This window comes from Ursus americanus, chromosome 25, assembly GCF_024610735.1.
Source record: "Ursus americanus isolate L20-20 chromosome 25, mUrsAme1.1.p, whole genome shotgun sequence".
NCBI classification, from domain to species: Eukaryota; Metazoa; Chordata; class Mammalia; order Carnivora; family Ursidae; genus Ursus; species Ursus americanus.
This window is the reverse complement of record NC_142151.1, coordinates 32815740-32832155: the sequence shown is the minus strand read 5'-3', so window position 1 is coordinate 32832155 and position 16416 is coordinate 32815740. Positions and strand designations below refer to the sequence as shown.

General features: G+C 42.0%; 1 protein-coding gene across 1 annotated transcript in view; it reads left to right on the top strand.

Annotated features, from left to right (window-relative positions):
* Positions 1 to 9029: 9029 nt before the first annotated feature.
* SLC2A13 (solute carrier family 2 member 13) overlaps positions 9030 to 16416 on the top strand; it is a 348011-nt gene continuing 340624 nt past the window's right edge. The window contains exon 1 of the mRNA XM_045776522.2: positions 9030 to 9835. Within this exon, the coding sequence (XP_045632478.1) occupies positions 9280 to 9835 (556 nt within the window). The 5' untranslated portion in view covers positions 9030 to 9279. The remainder of the gene's footprint in view (positions 9836 to 16416) is intronic.

Here is a 16416-nt window from a genome sequence, read left to right as displayed (position 1 = left end):
TTGACATATGATGTTACATGAGTTTCCAATACCTTATGCTGTGCTCACCACAAGTGTAGCCACCATCTGTATACATACTATGCTATTACAACATCATTAACTATATTCCCTATGCTGTATCCTTTATCCCCATGATTATTCATTTTGTAACCGGAAATCTGCATCTCCCACTCCCTTTCACCCATTTTGCCCAGCTCCCCACCTCTACAAAGTGCATATTTTCATTTCTCCTCTCCTAGCGTTTGTACTATGGCTGTCATACATTATAGATGTATGCAATCACAGAATTTTGCAAGGACCATAGAATCGTACACAGAGGCTATGCTTCCAGCTATATCCAGGCTACAACAGTGGAGACCCTCCGGCTGCTGCTGGGTGAAGACACCACAGCCCCAGCTGCCAAGCTGAGACATGGCACATCCCCACCTTGCCCACTGCTGCCACCTTTGCAGGCTGTAGGTCTGCCCTCTACCAGTCTCTGCCATCCTCACCAGGCGGGACATCCCTCTTCATGTTACTGTCTTCCAACTAAAGTCTTGTGCAGATGTGTTTGTTTGGCTGAGCCTGGGTCACATACCTCTCCTAACTCCAAGCATTGCCGGGGAATGTGAGCTTCTGGCCTCTATTTTGGCAAAGTGAGACTCATAATACAGGCAGTTATCCAAAGAGAGCGTGCCCCAATGTGTGAGGAGATCACAAAGTATGATAAATGACTACTATAAGCTGAAAGATTTTTTAAAATGCAGGTGGTATTAGAACATAATTTGGAAAAGAAAAAATTTTAATACAACGCAGGTTTTAAAAATAAAAGACACAAAGCAATTTTGCTACATACCTACAGTATAACAGAAACCTGAAGACTTATTTTTTACTGTCAATATGGGCTTTAAAATTATGAGTATATATAGTTGACTGCTTTTCTCTCTGTCGTTCACACTGCGAGTCTCTCATCCATCTGCATGATAATTGAAAGCCGAGTCTACACTTAGCCTGCAGGTCTGTGAGAAATAGCTGTGATTACCCCAGGGTTCCTGCATGGAAATTTCATGGCAATTTTACAAAACAAAGATCATACAGAAGAAATTGGCTTTGCTTTTCTTGTCAGTACACTCTTACATTCTTATTTTCTTACCAAATCACTCCCTCATGAATATCTGTCATCATTAGCCAGTGGCAATAACGTGTTTACTGAATCTTTCAGTATTCATCCAAACATCTCTTATAACAATTCAATGATTCAGAGAAAATAATGAAATTATCTTAGCTCTTCAGCTCAGAAACCCATTTGTCTATGTTTTGCAATCTAAGGAATGCTTTTTCGCACTTGGAAGTTTTCTTTCTTTCATTCTCTCTTTCTTTCGTTCTTTCTTTCTTTCTTTCTTTCTTTCTCTTTCTTTTTTTGGATTGGGAAGAGCTGCTAAGTAGTTAATCGCTTCCTTGTTCTCCATAGAGTTCAAAGTAATTTTTCAAGATGACAGACCATTGATTGATAAGTAGATTGACTTAGTATTCAGCTTTAAAATTGTCAAGATTTTCTTTTCAAAGATTTTCAAACTATGTATCCTATTCTATGTTTTGGGATTTATGCAATTTTTCTTCTATTAGACATTTTTTCTAATATCTAGAATGATATGCAAAACTACAGAATGACAAGCAGGGTGATCCCATCTCTGGTTAGTAGCTGGGTAAGACGTCTATTACAGTGGAGGTACTGCACAAATGTTGTGCTTTGCTGTTTGTAACCTAGGGTTTCCCCCAAATTAATGATGAAACGGTGATCACTAACAGGCCAGATGAATGTAAATATTAAGTAGATTATAAAACCCAAGCAAACCAAAATTATTTACTCTTTAATCAGTTGACATTTCATCAACAATTTTGGTACTGATTAGGAATAAGAATAATTCTATTTTAACAATTTTGTTTTTTATATTAAAACTTTGAGCTGGGGAAAATACCATTTTATTATTTTTTTTGAATATTAAATTTCAGTCCATTGATCTCTCTTCTCCTCTCCACTGAAGTTAACCATGATTTTGTCTCTTTCAATAATTTGGTACATAATGATTCATATGATCAGCTTTTTTATATATGCGCAGTAGGAAAAAACTGAGAATGAGGACAGTGGAGGAGAGTGCAAAGGATAGTGCTTTTCATAAAGTAAATGCTTAAGAAATGGTATATTTATTTCTATTAAAATCTACAGTCTATGCCATAGATTTCTTAAGAAAAAACATGCTTCATTAAAATCTGACACTGCTCGAGCTACGTATAGAGTTGGGGTCAGGTGGTATGTTACACAAGTACTTTGTATTATATCAAAGTGTTGTTATTTCATTCTATTATGTATAGATGTGGAAAGTGATGACTTATGGACCCAAGCCAAACTAGATTCTATATGGACTGATACCACTCACTCATACACTCATTCATTGATTCATTGATGCATTCATTCAATAAATATTTATGGAGTCCCTATGTGTGCTAGCAATGTGCGAGCCTCAGGGAGTATGGAGGTAAACAGGGAAAGCGCCCTGCTTTCATTTGCTAAAGATGTTCTTTTTAAATTGTGAGCTGATTTACAGATGAAACTTCTCTAATTGCACTTAGGAAGACACATTTTGCAATCACAGGAATAGAGTAGTGAATGCTCCTACTTTTACAGTAAAGGTTCTCTGTCCCACACTCATTGACTCAGCATGAAAATCAGATGAAACTAATTTCAGCATTATTCAAGTGTCATTTAGTGTATTTGAGATATAAAAAATATCCCATGGTATACATTGTAGAAATTGTGAAACAGAGTCTGGAAGGAAATTACCATAGCATTCTTTTGGAAACATTGAGGTTGGCCACTCTTGGTCACTCTTTTTTACCGGAAGTTAGTTTAATGATCATATTTTCCATGTTCAAGTACTACTGGCTGGGAAGACAAAAGCACCCTTCAAAGCGGTTTTTGTTAATGCTATGCAACTTACATGGACAGTAAGTTACACAATTTGTATTACCCAATTTGAAGCTTTTGGTTCTCCCGAGTTAAGAGGATAGAATAGGAAGCTGGAATTTATTAATTTAACCAAATAACTACATAGATCAACTAAAAATATGTTGGTTGTTTCAGATGTTTTCCTTAGTTTGAACATGATAAATACACTTCACGTGGCATGGCAGGTTCATAATATTACCACGCTTACAAATTCAGACAGTCAGTATTACAATTGATTTTACACTTTGGATTCCAAATGCAAAACAAAACCTATTGAATTGTTTAGAACAAAGGGATTAGTGAGGAGCTCACCCTGTCACAAGATAACATTTGAAAAGTATTTTCCACTGCTAGCCAAAAGATTGAACCTTGCTGAAGAACCAGCATCACACTAAATTAATCACTTCTCAATTAAAGACGATGAGTTGTTGTTAATTTCATTAGTGATTCTACTTTGAAACAAATACTTCCCACTTCTCTCATTTCAGATTACTGGATCCTGTTTAATTAAAGGGTTTCTTGAAATGGCAAGCCAAGTTGTTTTCTTTTAACTGTTATCATTTGTAGTTACACATCTGGGTAAATAAGAAATATTTTGACACTCTGCAAATAGAGTGCTATTGGAATTTTTGTCTCTAGTAAAAAGGTGGTACACTGTGATTTGTATTGTTAGGTATTTTTATATATGGTCATGTGAGCCTTTTATTACCTGGAATATATTACATTTGAGGATAGGGCCTAGGCACTACATTTTTCCATACTTTGAAAAAATGCGATACCTGGAAATGTTGGTGTCCTCTTACCACTTTGGGGGAAGCCAGTGGAGGGCCAAACTAATATGTACACTGAGAATAGTAGAGGGGAGAAAAGGATAGCACCTGGAACTTCGATAGCATTTTTCAAAGGGTGTTTATACCATTTCTGATGTTGCCCACCTATAACATTCAAATTCATGCAATGATACCTTTCTGTAATGTATAATAACGTAGTTTGAGTATGGATTTTCTGCCGTTCAGAATTGAAAATATGTAAATATTGATACAATATTATTATCTCGCTTTTACAGAAGAGAAAATCGAAACTTAGAGAAATAAGTAAGTTGCTCAAGTCACGCAGTCAAATAAGTAGCAGAGTAAAGATATGAACGTGGGTCTTTCTGCCTGCAGTATCCAGCTTTGCTCCATCCCCCCTTCCCTGCCCTATTATTCATTTAATAGAACTCTTTCCCCATTCTTCTTATTAATACCATGTTCTTCTTTCCTACTATCCTTTTTTGGCTTGCTTTTATCCTCCGAGGAAAAAGTGTGCTCCTTCTCCCCCTAGGTGGATTAGCCTCTCCCCTGATGATTTTGCTCTTATCCTCCTGTCTTCTAGGGGACTTTTCTCTATCAATCATTCAGGCTCTTGAATTGTGAATTTCTTCTTTTCACTTTAGCATATGAGTAAACCCAAGTTATGCCTGACACCCCTACCCTTACCCTTGATCCTGATAACATTTTAAGCTCTTCCCTTCTTCATTACATCTACTAAGAGACTTCTAGAAAACACAGCTCCATTTGCTTAATTGAAATTGCTCTCTTTAAAGTCTATGAGGTGGGGGCGGTGGCAGCAGTGCCTGGGTGGCTCAGCTGGTTAAGCCTCCGCCTTCGGCTCAAGTCATAATCTCGGGGTCCTGGGGTGGAGCCCTGCTCAGTGGGGAGTCTGCTTCTCCATCTCCCTCTGCCCTCCTGCTCCTTCTTTCTCTCACTCACACACACACACACTCTCTCTCAAATGAATAAATAAAATCTTTTTTAAAAAGTCTCTAAGTGGGGAGAGGCATTGTGGCCTTTCCCACCCAAAAGAGAAGGAGATATTACATTGTGTTACAAGTTCTATTCCTGATTGGGTCGTGGTTATTAGTGGACAGGATCGACGTGTGTTAAAATATCATTCATGACTCATGCTCTCTCTTGTGTTTCCTGTTCCCCGTCTCCCATAGTAAGCAGATCTAGATAGGGCATTGGTCTGGTGGGGCATGCTGACCATCTTGTTTTCTTACTCTGCATTTTTCCCTCCCTCATCCCATTTTTCCTACGCCTTAGAGCAAGTTGAAGGAAGGCAAGATTTTGGGGGGAACCTCTTAAGCACCTATTGTTATATTTCATAGCCATGCCGTGAGACCCACACTTTACCTTTGTACCTATTAACAATGTAGTATGTTTACTCTGGTGCTATTGTCTATTATATGTATGGAAAGGAGGAATGGTCAATAGCAGGATTCTGGCATTACTGTGTTTCTGAACATAAGACCATCAAAACAACATTCTGATTCTCAGCAGTCACCTTTCGCCAACCCCCACCAGCTTTATCGTGGCATGATTGATAAATAGAAACTGTGTATATTTGAGGTGTACCATGTGATGTTTTGATATGCATATACATTGTGAAATAATGACCACAATGAAGCTAAGTGGCACGCAGTATATTCATCACCTAACAGGGTTTGTTTTGTGTGTGTGTGTGTGTGTGTGTGTGTGTGTGAAAACACAACATATACTCTACTAGCAAATTTAAAGTATACAACATATTATTAACTATTAACTATAGTCATTGTGGTATACATTAGGTCTTCACCATCGAATTTCTCATAGTAATATTCAATGATTTCATATGAATTTTTATTCTCTTTGATGTCGATGCAGTATGTTTGATTCTCTTAGCTAGTCTCTCATTGTTGAAATGCTTTACTTGGTTTTTATGCCATGTCATTGTACTAGCTACTTATAGTAACTGATATCTGTTTATGGTCCAGTATTTCTTTACTTGTCTTCTGGCAAAGTTCTACCCCAGATTTCACAACCTCAGCATATGATTTACCTCCACTCATAACTCAAGGTACGGGTGATGATAGGCCCTAACTGGTCAGCAAACAATCTCTCAGCTATGGTAATTGGGTTATGGACGGGCACATAATTGACAGATCTAATTGGATACTGTACAATAAGTTTTCGAGGACTTCAGAGAAAGAAACCCTTTTTTTGACCCTTAAACATGAGTGGATATAGAGTTTGGTGCTTGCTATAGCCATGTGACCACCATGTGGAATTTGAAGATGGAGTTTTAACATGGAATTTGAAAGTGGAGAGATGGAGCAAAGTCTCTTCTTGGTGACATTCTGGAGTTTGAGTCCTACATCCAGCTACTTTGAAACCAGCCTATAATAGACTTTTCAGAGACAGGAACCAATAAAGTCTCTCTCTCCCCCATGATTTTGGCTTAAACCAGTTTGATTGGTTTTTTTTTTCTCCTTTGCAATCTAAATAACGTAAAAACAAAACAACCTCTGCATTTTATTGCGTACATGTAAATGTATACATATAAATTCATAGGAAAATTTCTAGAAAGATAAATATCAAAGTGGTAGGAGTGGTTATCTCTGAAGAAGGGGGGCTACTCTGGTAGGAGAGATGATTGGAAAAGATTTATGTGTTTTTTCTTAGACTGCTTTACAACAAGAATCAATTACTCATAAAATTAAAAATAAAGATCCAATAAACACAAAGACAACACTCTGCTACTTCCCCCCACTACTCCCTCCCTCCCAACAACAACAACTTCTATTGAATTAGTAACCAATATATTTGTCTGATATTCAGAATCTAGAGCGGTGTAACTAAAACCTCTTCTTCCCCTCTTCCTCTTTTTGTTTTTATTTTTTTTAAAGAATTTATTTCTTTATTTGACAGAGAGAGAAAGAGAGAGCAAGCACAAACAGGGGGAGGGGCAAAGGGAGAGGGAGAAGCAGACTCCCTACTGAGCAGGGAGCCCAACATGGGGCCTGATCCCAGGACCCTGGGATCATGGACTGACCCAAAGGCAGAAGCTTAACCCACTGAGCCCCCCAGGCGCCCCTTCTTCTGCTCTTCTATGGCAAGTCCTTAGTGTTCCTAGAGGTTTGTAAAGCAAATGTACTTAAAGCAGGGGCTTTAGAACTTACCTTGCAAATGAATCATGATGTTGATAATTATTATTTCCTCTGTAATGGCAACCAATTCTATTTCAAAATATGTTTTCATGCTCATGCTAGTCAGTGAGTAGTTGCTGCATCATTTATCTGCTCTGCAAATAAAGAAACAAGGCACAAACTAATCTAGAACTTTGTTTCAAGTTGCACAGTAAAACAGTGATAGTGATGGGACTCATGTCCTTTGATTCTCAGCTGATGAGCTTTCCATTTCACCATAATCTGCAGCTGGGGCAGGATTCAAGTAACTCCATTTAGGACTCCTCTCTGGTGTAAAATGAACTTGGCTCCTTCCAACACCAAGGAGAAGTCTGCTTAACTCTCCGATAGCTTTTTTTTTCATGTCATATTTCTTTTGAGATAGAACCTGACCTTAGATATATAAATGCCCTGATGATACAGAACAGATACAGATGATACAGAACTACTTTAAGTAGTTTAGTGTTCTGTGACAAAAAATCTGAATTTCCAGCAAAGGATGCTCGGGAGCACTCACTACACCTGCTAGGAGTAAAAAGCAGTTTGTTGCAGCTCAACAAGAGGAACTGTTAACAGTACCAGCTGACTGTCATCTGGGGAGCCAGTCTCTTTGAAAGTGGTGAGCCAATTCACCACCAGGGGGCGCAGGTTTTCTATAGTAAACGCGGAAAAAGATGCGTTCACACCTGAAATCTTTCCTGAAGTCTGAATATTAAAGAGTTCATTGCTCCGGAGCTCTCTGTTTAATTGATCCCTGGGAATGATGATAGAGCCTTGCTTTAAAGCCACACAGTCAGTTTAAACAGATAAGCCCTCTGAGTTCATTCATTCATTTTTCCTGGATGCTGGAAAGGAAAGTGCTATATTTCGGAGATGATCATGACAGATAATCCAAATGAAAGCAATTTTGACAAATTCTAATAAAACTTTTTGTTGAAATAGGGATGACAAAATCCTCTTCTCTAAAAGGAAAAGAGTTTAGACTGAATGAAAAATAGGCCGCAGGTAAGAATCTTTTGCTTAAATAAAGGAGATAAGAGCCCTGGAATTGTAAGAAATAGAATCACATGGTGCTTTAACTCATGCCCTCAACTTGAAGAACGAAAGCGAATTAGCGAGACACGGTAACTTTCTCTTCTGAAGTGGAACTGTATAAAATGATTTACAAATGACTGAAAGTGGAGGGGACTCAACAACAGGCAATTAATTCAACAGTTTAAAAGATCAGTCAGAAGTAATGCCATCTTTGCTTTATTTCAAGCAAATAAGGCACGTCCTTCCCTTTTCTGGTGAGCATGTTGGGGGAGGGAGGTGAAGGTTGCCTATTAAATCACAGATCGGATTCTAGGGGTTTAATTTCTACCAGTGGGAAGGACCTGGTTATACACGAGTGGAATGCATACATGTGAATTTTCTTTTACACATCAGGGATTCATGGAGGAATTTTGGGATTCGTCTGGGGAGATATGTTATCTCTGTCCTCAAAGAATCAAGATGTACCATATCTTTACAATAAGCATAAATTGAGGAGGGACTGGCAATGAGGGGAGACCGCTTATAGAAATGGGAGAACACAGCTCCGCAGCCCTGAATGCTCCAGAAGAAACTCATTTATGTCACAGTACTATAAAAGGAAGAAGGCTTGCTGTGTACCATACCAGGATGTATTTTCCCAGGCCCTTTCCAGCTTCGGCCATCCCCAGGTTGTTGGAAAGCCGATCAGGATGTTTTAAGGGGTTCTCTCCCTAGCCTCCCACACTGTGCTAGCGTTGTAGGCCCTTTCTCTCGTCTGGAAGCCTATTAACTTGGCATTCCCACATTGGCCGGCTCCCCAGCTGCAGCCCCCAGGCCAGGCTTAATTCCTTACGGTTGCCAGTACCCTAAATTAAGGAGCCTCGGTCAGAGGTCGCCCCAGACCGGGAGGGTGGGGTTTAGAGGTCTCGGGCGGCCGAAGCCTGGCTCCACCCAGGGAGGGGGCGGAGCGTCTCCGCCGCCCTGCCCCGCCGGCCCGAGGTGCACGTGACCCGCGGCCCCGCCTCCCGCCCGCTCCGCAGCGCCAGCTCGGCAGGCGCCGGGCGTGAGTCTCGAGTGAGACCCGCCAGGCTCCAACTCCGCAGCGCCGGAGCTCGGCGGGCAGCAACTTTCTCCCCGGAGCGGCCGCGGTGGCGGCTGCTGCCGTGGCAGCCGGAGCGGGAGCCGCGAGGAGGAAGGCGGCGGCCGCAGCTCCTGCCCGCTCGGGCTGTCCAGCCCTCGGAGACCGCCGGCCCGCGGAGCCTCGCCCCCCCGGGAAGTCCCGGGCCCCTGCCCTATGTCCCGCAAGGCGAGCGAGAATGTGGAGTACACGCTGCGGAGCCTGAGCAGCCTCATGGGCGAGCGGCGCAGGAAGCAGCAGGAGCCGGACGCGGCGAGCGCGGCCGGGGAGCGCAGCCTCCTGGCGGCCGCCGAGTCGAGCGCCAGCCTGCAGAGCGCGGGCGCGGGCGGCGGCGGCGTCGGGGACCTGGAGCGCGCGGCGCGGCGGCAGTTCCAGCAGGACGAGACCCCCGCCTTCGTGTACGTGGTGGCCGTCTTCTCCGCGCTGGGCGGCTTCCTCTTCGGCTATGACACCGGCGTGGTGTCGGGGGCCATGCTGCTGCTCAAGCGGCAGCTCAGCCTGGACGCGCTGTGGCAGGAGCTGCTCGTGTCCAGCACGGTGGGGGCGGCCGCCGTCTCGGCGCTGGCCGGCGGGGCCCTCAACGGCGTCTTCGGCCGCCGCGCCGCCATCCTGCTGGCCAGTGCCCTCTTCACGGCCGGGTCCGCGGTGCTGGCCGCGGCGAACAACAAGGAGACGCTGCTCGCCGGCCGCCTGGTCGTGGGGCTTGGCATAGGTGAGTTCATGCTCTGCGAAGGGCGCCCTTGACCCTGGTAGCTGCATTCCTTTTGCCCCTTCCGGGGCCCCCGTCGGGGCGTGCTGGCCCCGCGAACACTCCACTTGTCTGGTTCCCAGACCTCATCTGTTTGTTACTCCGGCCTCTAAGGCTCCCGCGGAGGGTGTGTGTGTGGGTGCTGTTCGCTGCCGGCTCCCCTGAGCCCACGTGGAATCTTCGGTCGTCCACGAACAAATGAATCCGCGCGGCCGTTGCATCTCTTAGCACTTCTAGGAACCTCTGTCATCACCTTGATCCAGCCCTACCTGATGCCCTTCTAGCGCTTATGAGTGGGAGGGCATCTTTACTGTATTGCCTCACTTTATTTTTATACTGCTAGCGCCCTTCCTTTTCTAGGATTCCAAACTCTGAACCCCATCAGTCTTAAATTCCCAGTAAGATAATTTTTAAAGTTCAGTGATTCTGGACTCTATTCTTTGCTACCTGTACTCTTTCCTTCTCTAGTTATTTATCTTTAGGTGGGATATTATTTTTCTCTCCTTTTGCCTTGATTGTTGTATTGCCTCTTGCTTTCATATTTTCCCCAAATGAATTCCTTCTCTGTTTTTCTAACTTTTTTCTTTAAATCCATATCCACCCATTCTCCTTTTTCATTTTGCCTCTTTTGCTTACCCGTTGGGAACCAAATTATCTATTAAAGGTCATGTTCACTTATTAAATTCATTTAGGAGCCACTCCCCCTGTGGATAAATGCCCAGTAAGATAGATGTTTGCAATTACTTAAAAAATGAAAGGATTAAGGTTCCCCTGGCATTGATTTTTCACCCTGGTTGCTGAGCAGGGGAGGTACAATTGGCAAGTTCTTGGCAGATGGAAGCTATTTGGAATGTGCTTGGTATTATTAGAAAGCACTTTTGAGGGAAAGTAGGGGGTTGAGACATAAATCTCACTAGTAATTTTTCTAAGACATGCTGCTGATGCTTTTTAAACGTTTCATTTTATAATTCAGTTTGTTTCCTTTAGAGTGCTGTTGAAGTATCCCCCCGCCCCCCCATGGCTGGGACTCCTAATGATTTGTCCATTCATCACCTGACATTATGTTTTTCACCCCCTTCCTTGTAGTCTCTAAAGGGGAAGCGAGCCCCATTTATACATAAATTCCACATTCAGGAACCATGAGCCTAAACCCGAGCTAACTGCACTTCATATCCAAAATCTCATTACTGACTTTCCTTTTGTTTATTGTACTGTTAGTTAGTGAAGCAGGGCAAGGCTTTCAGTAAAATACTAGGTTGGCACGTTAAAGTCCAAAATGACCGAAAAGTACAGCTGAAATAAAACCTCTTTGTAGAGGAACTACGTGTGCCTTCAGGGCCTTCGATAAATAACTTGTGGTTGAAGTTAAATGATCAGGATTCTTTTCTCCGTATTCTCTGCTTGGGACGCCTGAACCACGTTTATTGTTTCTTCTGACCTAGAAATAACATAATTTTAGGCGGCAAGATTTGTTCAGTAAGAGTGAAATCTTGTGATTTTGAAATTGAATAATGTTTTGCAGAGATCTTTGAATGAAGCTTCCTGGAGTTTAGGTGTGGCAAGTATTGGGTATTTGGATACTCTGTTTACTTCTGTTTATCTGCTGGGAAAATTGAGCCCCTGTTGTGGGTAAGGTCTCCTTCCAGATGTTGTGAGCAGCAGAGTGGTGAGGAGGATTTAAGTAAGAGTAGCAGGGTGGGAATAAAGCCAGGTGGAACTTGCTAGCCTCAAGAAGAAGGTCTCTCAGGGAGAGAGGGCTGTTGCATTAAAAAACGGCACATTTGGGGCGCCTGGGTAGCACAGTCGTTAGGTGTCTGCCCTCGGCTCAGGGCGTGATCCCGGCGTTGCGGGATCGAGTCCCACATTGGGCTCCTCCGCTGGGAGCCTGCTTCTTCCTCTCCCACTCCCCCTGCTGTGTTCCCTCTCTTGCTGGCTGTCTCTCTGTCACATAAATAAAATCTTAAAAAAAAAAAGGGTACATTTACCCTAACAGGGGAGTAGGAAGCTCTTCCTAATAGAAATGGTATGTTGACGCATGAGTAGTGTTTTAACAGATGCAGAAAGGACCTTCTAAGCCAGGGGATGAAAAGAAAGCATAGGAAAGGATGCTTGGGGAACAAGGTGGATGCAACAAAGAAAATGAAGCAGGAGATAAGATAGGAAAGGTTGATGTGCGGGAACTGTAGTCAGTTGTGTATCTCACAGCCTCGATCTGTGGAACCTGGGCTGCTCACCTGACTGCATCCCAATTGAGACATGGTCCTGATGTAGTCCTGCTGGAACCCATCTCCTCAGAAAGACACTCTTAGAATAGAAGCCCTGATACAAAGTATCATAAAAGCCTTCTTTACTTATAAAATGAGGAATGCTGAAGTCATAAACAAGCTTTGAAATAGACCACATTTTGAATGAGGATTATGCAAAGCATGCAGTTGTACTTGTAAAATCCTTAAAACTCACAGGGATTATTAACCTCCCAAAGGAGAAGTCACAGTTATTTTTGGCTACACGGAAATGGGTCCTTAACATGAATTTTTTTGGGGGAGGTCTGGGGGGGACATTAAATACACCAAATCTGGGTGAATTTCATGCTACTCTTTTTTGAGCAGTTAAATTTTATGGGAAGTGGGAAGTTTTGTTTTTGTTTTTTGGTCCTTTTGATACTTAGTAAATGTTGATAAATAACAAAATGTAGCTTTTGCTATTCTTTTTTCCAGACAAATTTGCAGTGATAATTTCTTCCACAGATTGACCTGTGGTAAATATAAAGCCCATGGGGACAGGGCTTTTGTTCATTTTGTTCACTGATGTGTATTCCTAGCCTATAGGAAGCACTTGCTGATTGGAATAGTGAGTGGAAACATTAAAAAATAATTCCACTTCTGTTAGGGTGCCACTTTAAGATAGGACTGTTCCTTAAAAAAGTGTTATTAAATATTTGAAAGGCCATCTAAGGGTTTTAGTTTCTAATATTTAATGCAATCATTCATTTATCTATTCAACAAATGCTAATTAAGCTTCATTATTGATTCTGTCAGATTTGGAGTAGGCAGTAATTAGATAAAAATCCCACCCTGGGGGCGCCTGGGTGGTACAGCGGTTAAGCGTCTGCCTTCGGCTCAGGGCGTGATCCCAGCGTTATGGGATCGAGCCCCACATCAGGCTCCTCTGCTATGAGCCTGCTTCTTCCTCTCCCACTCCCCCTGCTTGTGTTCCCTCTCTTGCTGGCTGTCTCTATCTCTGTCAAATAAATAAATAAAATCTTTAAAAAAATAAAAAAAAAATCCCACCCTGGAGGTGTTCATTCTCTAATAGAACGGAAAGACCATCAACAAACAATTAAAATACAATAGAAGTTTCTCTAAGAGTCAGAAGACTAGGCAGTTGATTCTTTTGGGGGGGGGGAAGTAAATACAACACATGGGAGGTTTTACAGACACATATTTAAAGGGGGGTTGCAAGGGTGGGTAGGAGTTTAGCAGATGTAGAGGTAGCTGGGAAAGATGATATTTAGTGCTTAAGTTTCTACTAGGCATCCTGCATTACTTTACATATGTTATTTCATTTAATTCTTCCAACTCTGAAATAGATGGGAAACAGGTCCCCTTTTGCTCTATGTGGAAACAGTTTATAGCCGTTAAATGACAAGGTCACTGGTACAAAGTCGGGATTAAAAAAAGACTCAGAGTCTTTCTTGTATTACTGTTTTGGGCATTTAAGGTAGCATTAACAGCAAGTGTAAAGGCATAAAAAAATCAAAGCAGTATTTGATGCATAAAGTGAGTGAAGGGTGGTGATGGGGTGCTCCTGAAACTAGAATGAGGGGGAGGGTTATGCTGAATAGGGATTATTTGGCAATGCCAATGCAGGGAGAGTCATGGGAGGTTTTTAGCTATAAACGGAGTGATCAGATTAGACATCCTTTGTATCTGGTCACCGCTCCCCCCTTTTGCTTTTAAACTCTTACTTTCTTCCCCAAACTTCCTTGCCTCTTTGAATTTTGTAGTTTTAGAAATTCTTTGCTGAGAAGGTTACTGCAGGGTGGGTAAAGCATAGCAAGTGGCTATGAATTACTGGAATAGAAAGAGTCTGTGGGGCCTTCAACAGAAACCTTTGAAAAAGAGAAAGATAACCAGTTTCATAACTGTTTAATACAGTTGTTAGTCTGTATTAAATGAGTCATATGGTAAAAGAAGCATCAGAGATTGGGTAGTAGTATTTGATTTAGTTTAAGGATTCAGTAGTTTTTTTTTTTCTGAAACAACAAAATGAGCTTAGAGTGCCTGTTCGAATAGGGCATTACTTTAGTCTTTTCACCAGAAGTTCCTTTGGTTCCTCCGGTTTATTTTGCTCTTGCCTTGAGTTGAGTCCTGGGACCAGACTGTCTCGTTTAGTCCTTTCTCCATGGTGTTGGCATTTATTCTACTGCTCATTATAAGCAGTGATTTAGTGCCTGTGTAGCAAATATCAGGAAGTGTCTAGGTTCAGATATTCACCAGTATTCACAACCTTTACTGAGAATTGACATACTAATTTATACAGCACTGGTTTTGTTGAGTTGATCTTAGATCTGCATCAGTTTTTCCTGTCCCAATACTCCCTCTACTGGAACACAATTTGTGGTTGGGTATTGCAGCTTGTAATCAGTCCGTTATAACCTGTCGAATAATATTTCTAAAAATATAACTTTTTTCCTAAATAACACTTTGAATTCTTATTCTTTGATGCAAAGCTAATGTAAAATCTTATTTGATCAAAACCTCATTTGGTACTGAGGTTAATGTCAATAAAGAATTTAAGCAGGGTTAGTCAGAATCAACCAGATTTTTAAAATATCAGCTGATGTAATTTTATTTTTGTTTTTTGCCATCAAGTTTGTTTTTCCTACTCCCGGCCACCCCCCACCTCCCGCCTTTTCTTTGTTTCATCTTTTAAAGCAGGATTGGATTTCTTGTTGGAGTTACCAGCATGAAACTGACATGTAGAGTAAAACTTTGTTTCACTTCCTCCGTGTCCTTGTTTCAGACACATTGTATGTATGTGCAACGCCCCCTCCACTTCTCTGTCTGGTGGTAGAGTTACACTGAGGATTATGACCTAATTATGTTTGCCTAGTAGTGTTGCAACACCCTCCTCGGGCAAGTTGTCAGTAAGATGACGGAGAAGTCTGTTAACATGAGTTCTATGAAGTTGTTCCTGTGACTTCAGTATAAGACCTTTCTTTTTCATCCATCCATATTTCTTTCTCTATTTTAAGCTCAAAGTCAGAACACAGTCTGAGTTGACTGCCTTGACACTGATGTCTTTGGCTTTAACACATCCTATGATCTAGAACCTGCTGGTAGATCTCAAACAGCGAGCAGTCTTGGCCTTCTTACTGAAAATCCCAGGAGGCTATTTTCCTTTCCTTTCTCTCATCAAACTTGGCTCCTTTATACACCCTTCCTGTCTACAGCTCTTCAGTCCTCTTAACTTTTTTTTTGACCTTCAGAGTAAGTTGTAGTAGCACTTCGGAGAAAACTTTCATTGTCAGGAAGAAAATCTGTACTCACTAGAAACCCCAAAATGTTTTTTTCCCCACATTTAAAATTTAATTTCCCTCGATGTAGGGAGAAAAAAAATGCCAAGTTTTATAGATACTTCTAAACTTTAGCTGGGAGTACTGCATGTTTTATAATTAGGCCTTTTATTAACCATTAGCACCACTATTTGGAATGGTGTGGTCTGGAGTGTGTGTCAGAAGCCACCTGGCAGGAATTTCATTTCATAGCAGTGTCACGGGGGGTGGGGGGGGCACCAGTATATGATGGCACCAGTATTCTTCTTTACCTGATTTCTTCCTCTCTGTCCTGCACCGGGGGAAGTCTCAGCAGTCACTGTGCATAGCAGAATGTGAATGGGCAATCAAGTTAGCTGCCAGTACCCTGGAAACAGTACTGAAGGCTTGTTCTATGCTAATTCTGTGCCAGGCGCTCTGTTAAATGCTTTGCGTATATTCACGTAATCTTTATAATAATCCAGTGGGACCGTGCTTTGTTTGTTTGTTTTCTTTTTACGATGAAGATGTTTAGGCAGAGAGGAAGTAATTTTCTCATGGTCACAAAGCTCCTGAGTGGTGGTGGAGCCTGAGTTGGCTCCCAAGAGGTCTGGCTTTGGAGTCTGATCATGCTCACCTGCTCTGTGACACTGTCACTTTTCTCTGAAACTAGAATAATGATTTTCCATGATATTAGGTGGGTGTTACTTTTAAAGTACAAACTTTGAAAATGAGTTCAAGAGTACAGCCATGGCAGATCGAGGAGTGGCGATTAGAAAAGCAGAGTTCGTTAGGACATTTCTTTCCTTTGCTAAGGACGTGTGACTGGGGCTGCCTGTAATCAGGGCTGTTGTATTGTACAATCCAGGCCTCCATATTCACCGTAGACGGGCTGCATTTTCCCATAGAATGCAGTGAAAATGGGGCCCCGGGCGTTGGACTGCACAGAGATACTGCCTGTGGTACAGCAACTAAGATTTTAAAAATGCCTTTTCTGCTTTTCCCTCTA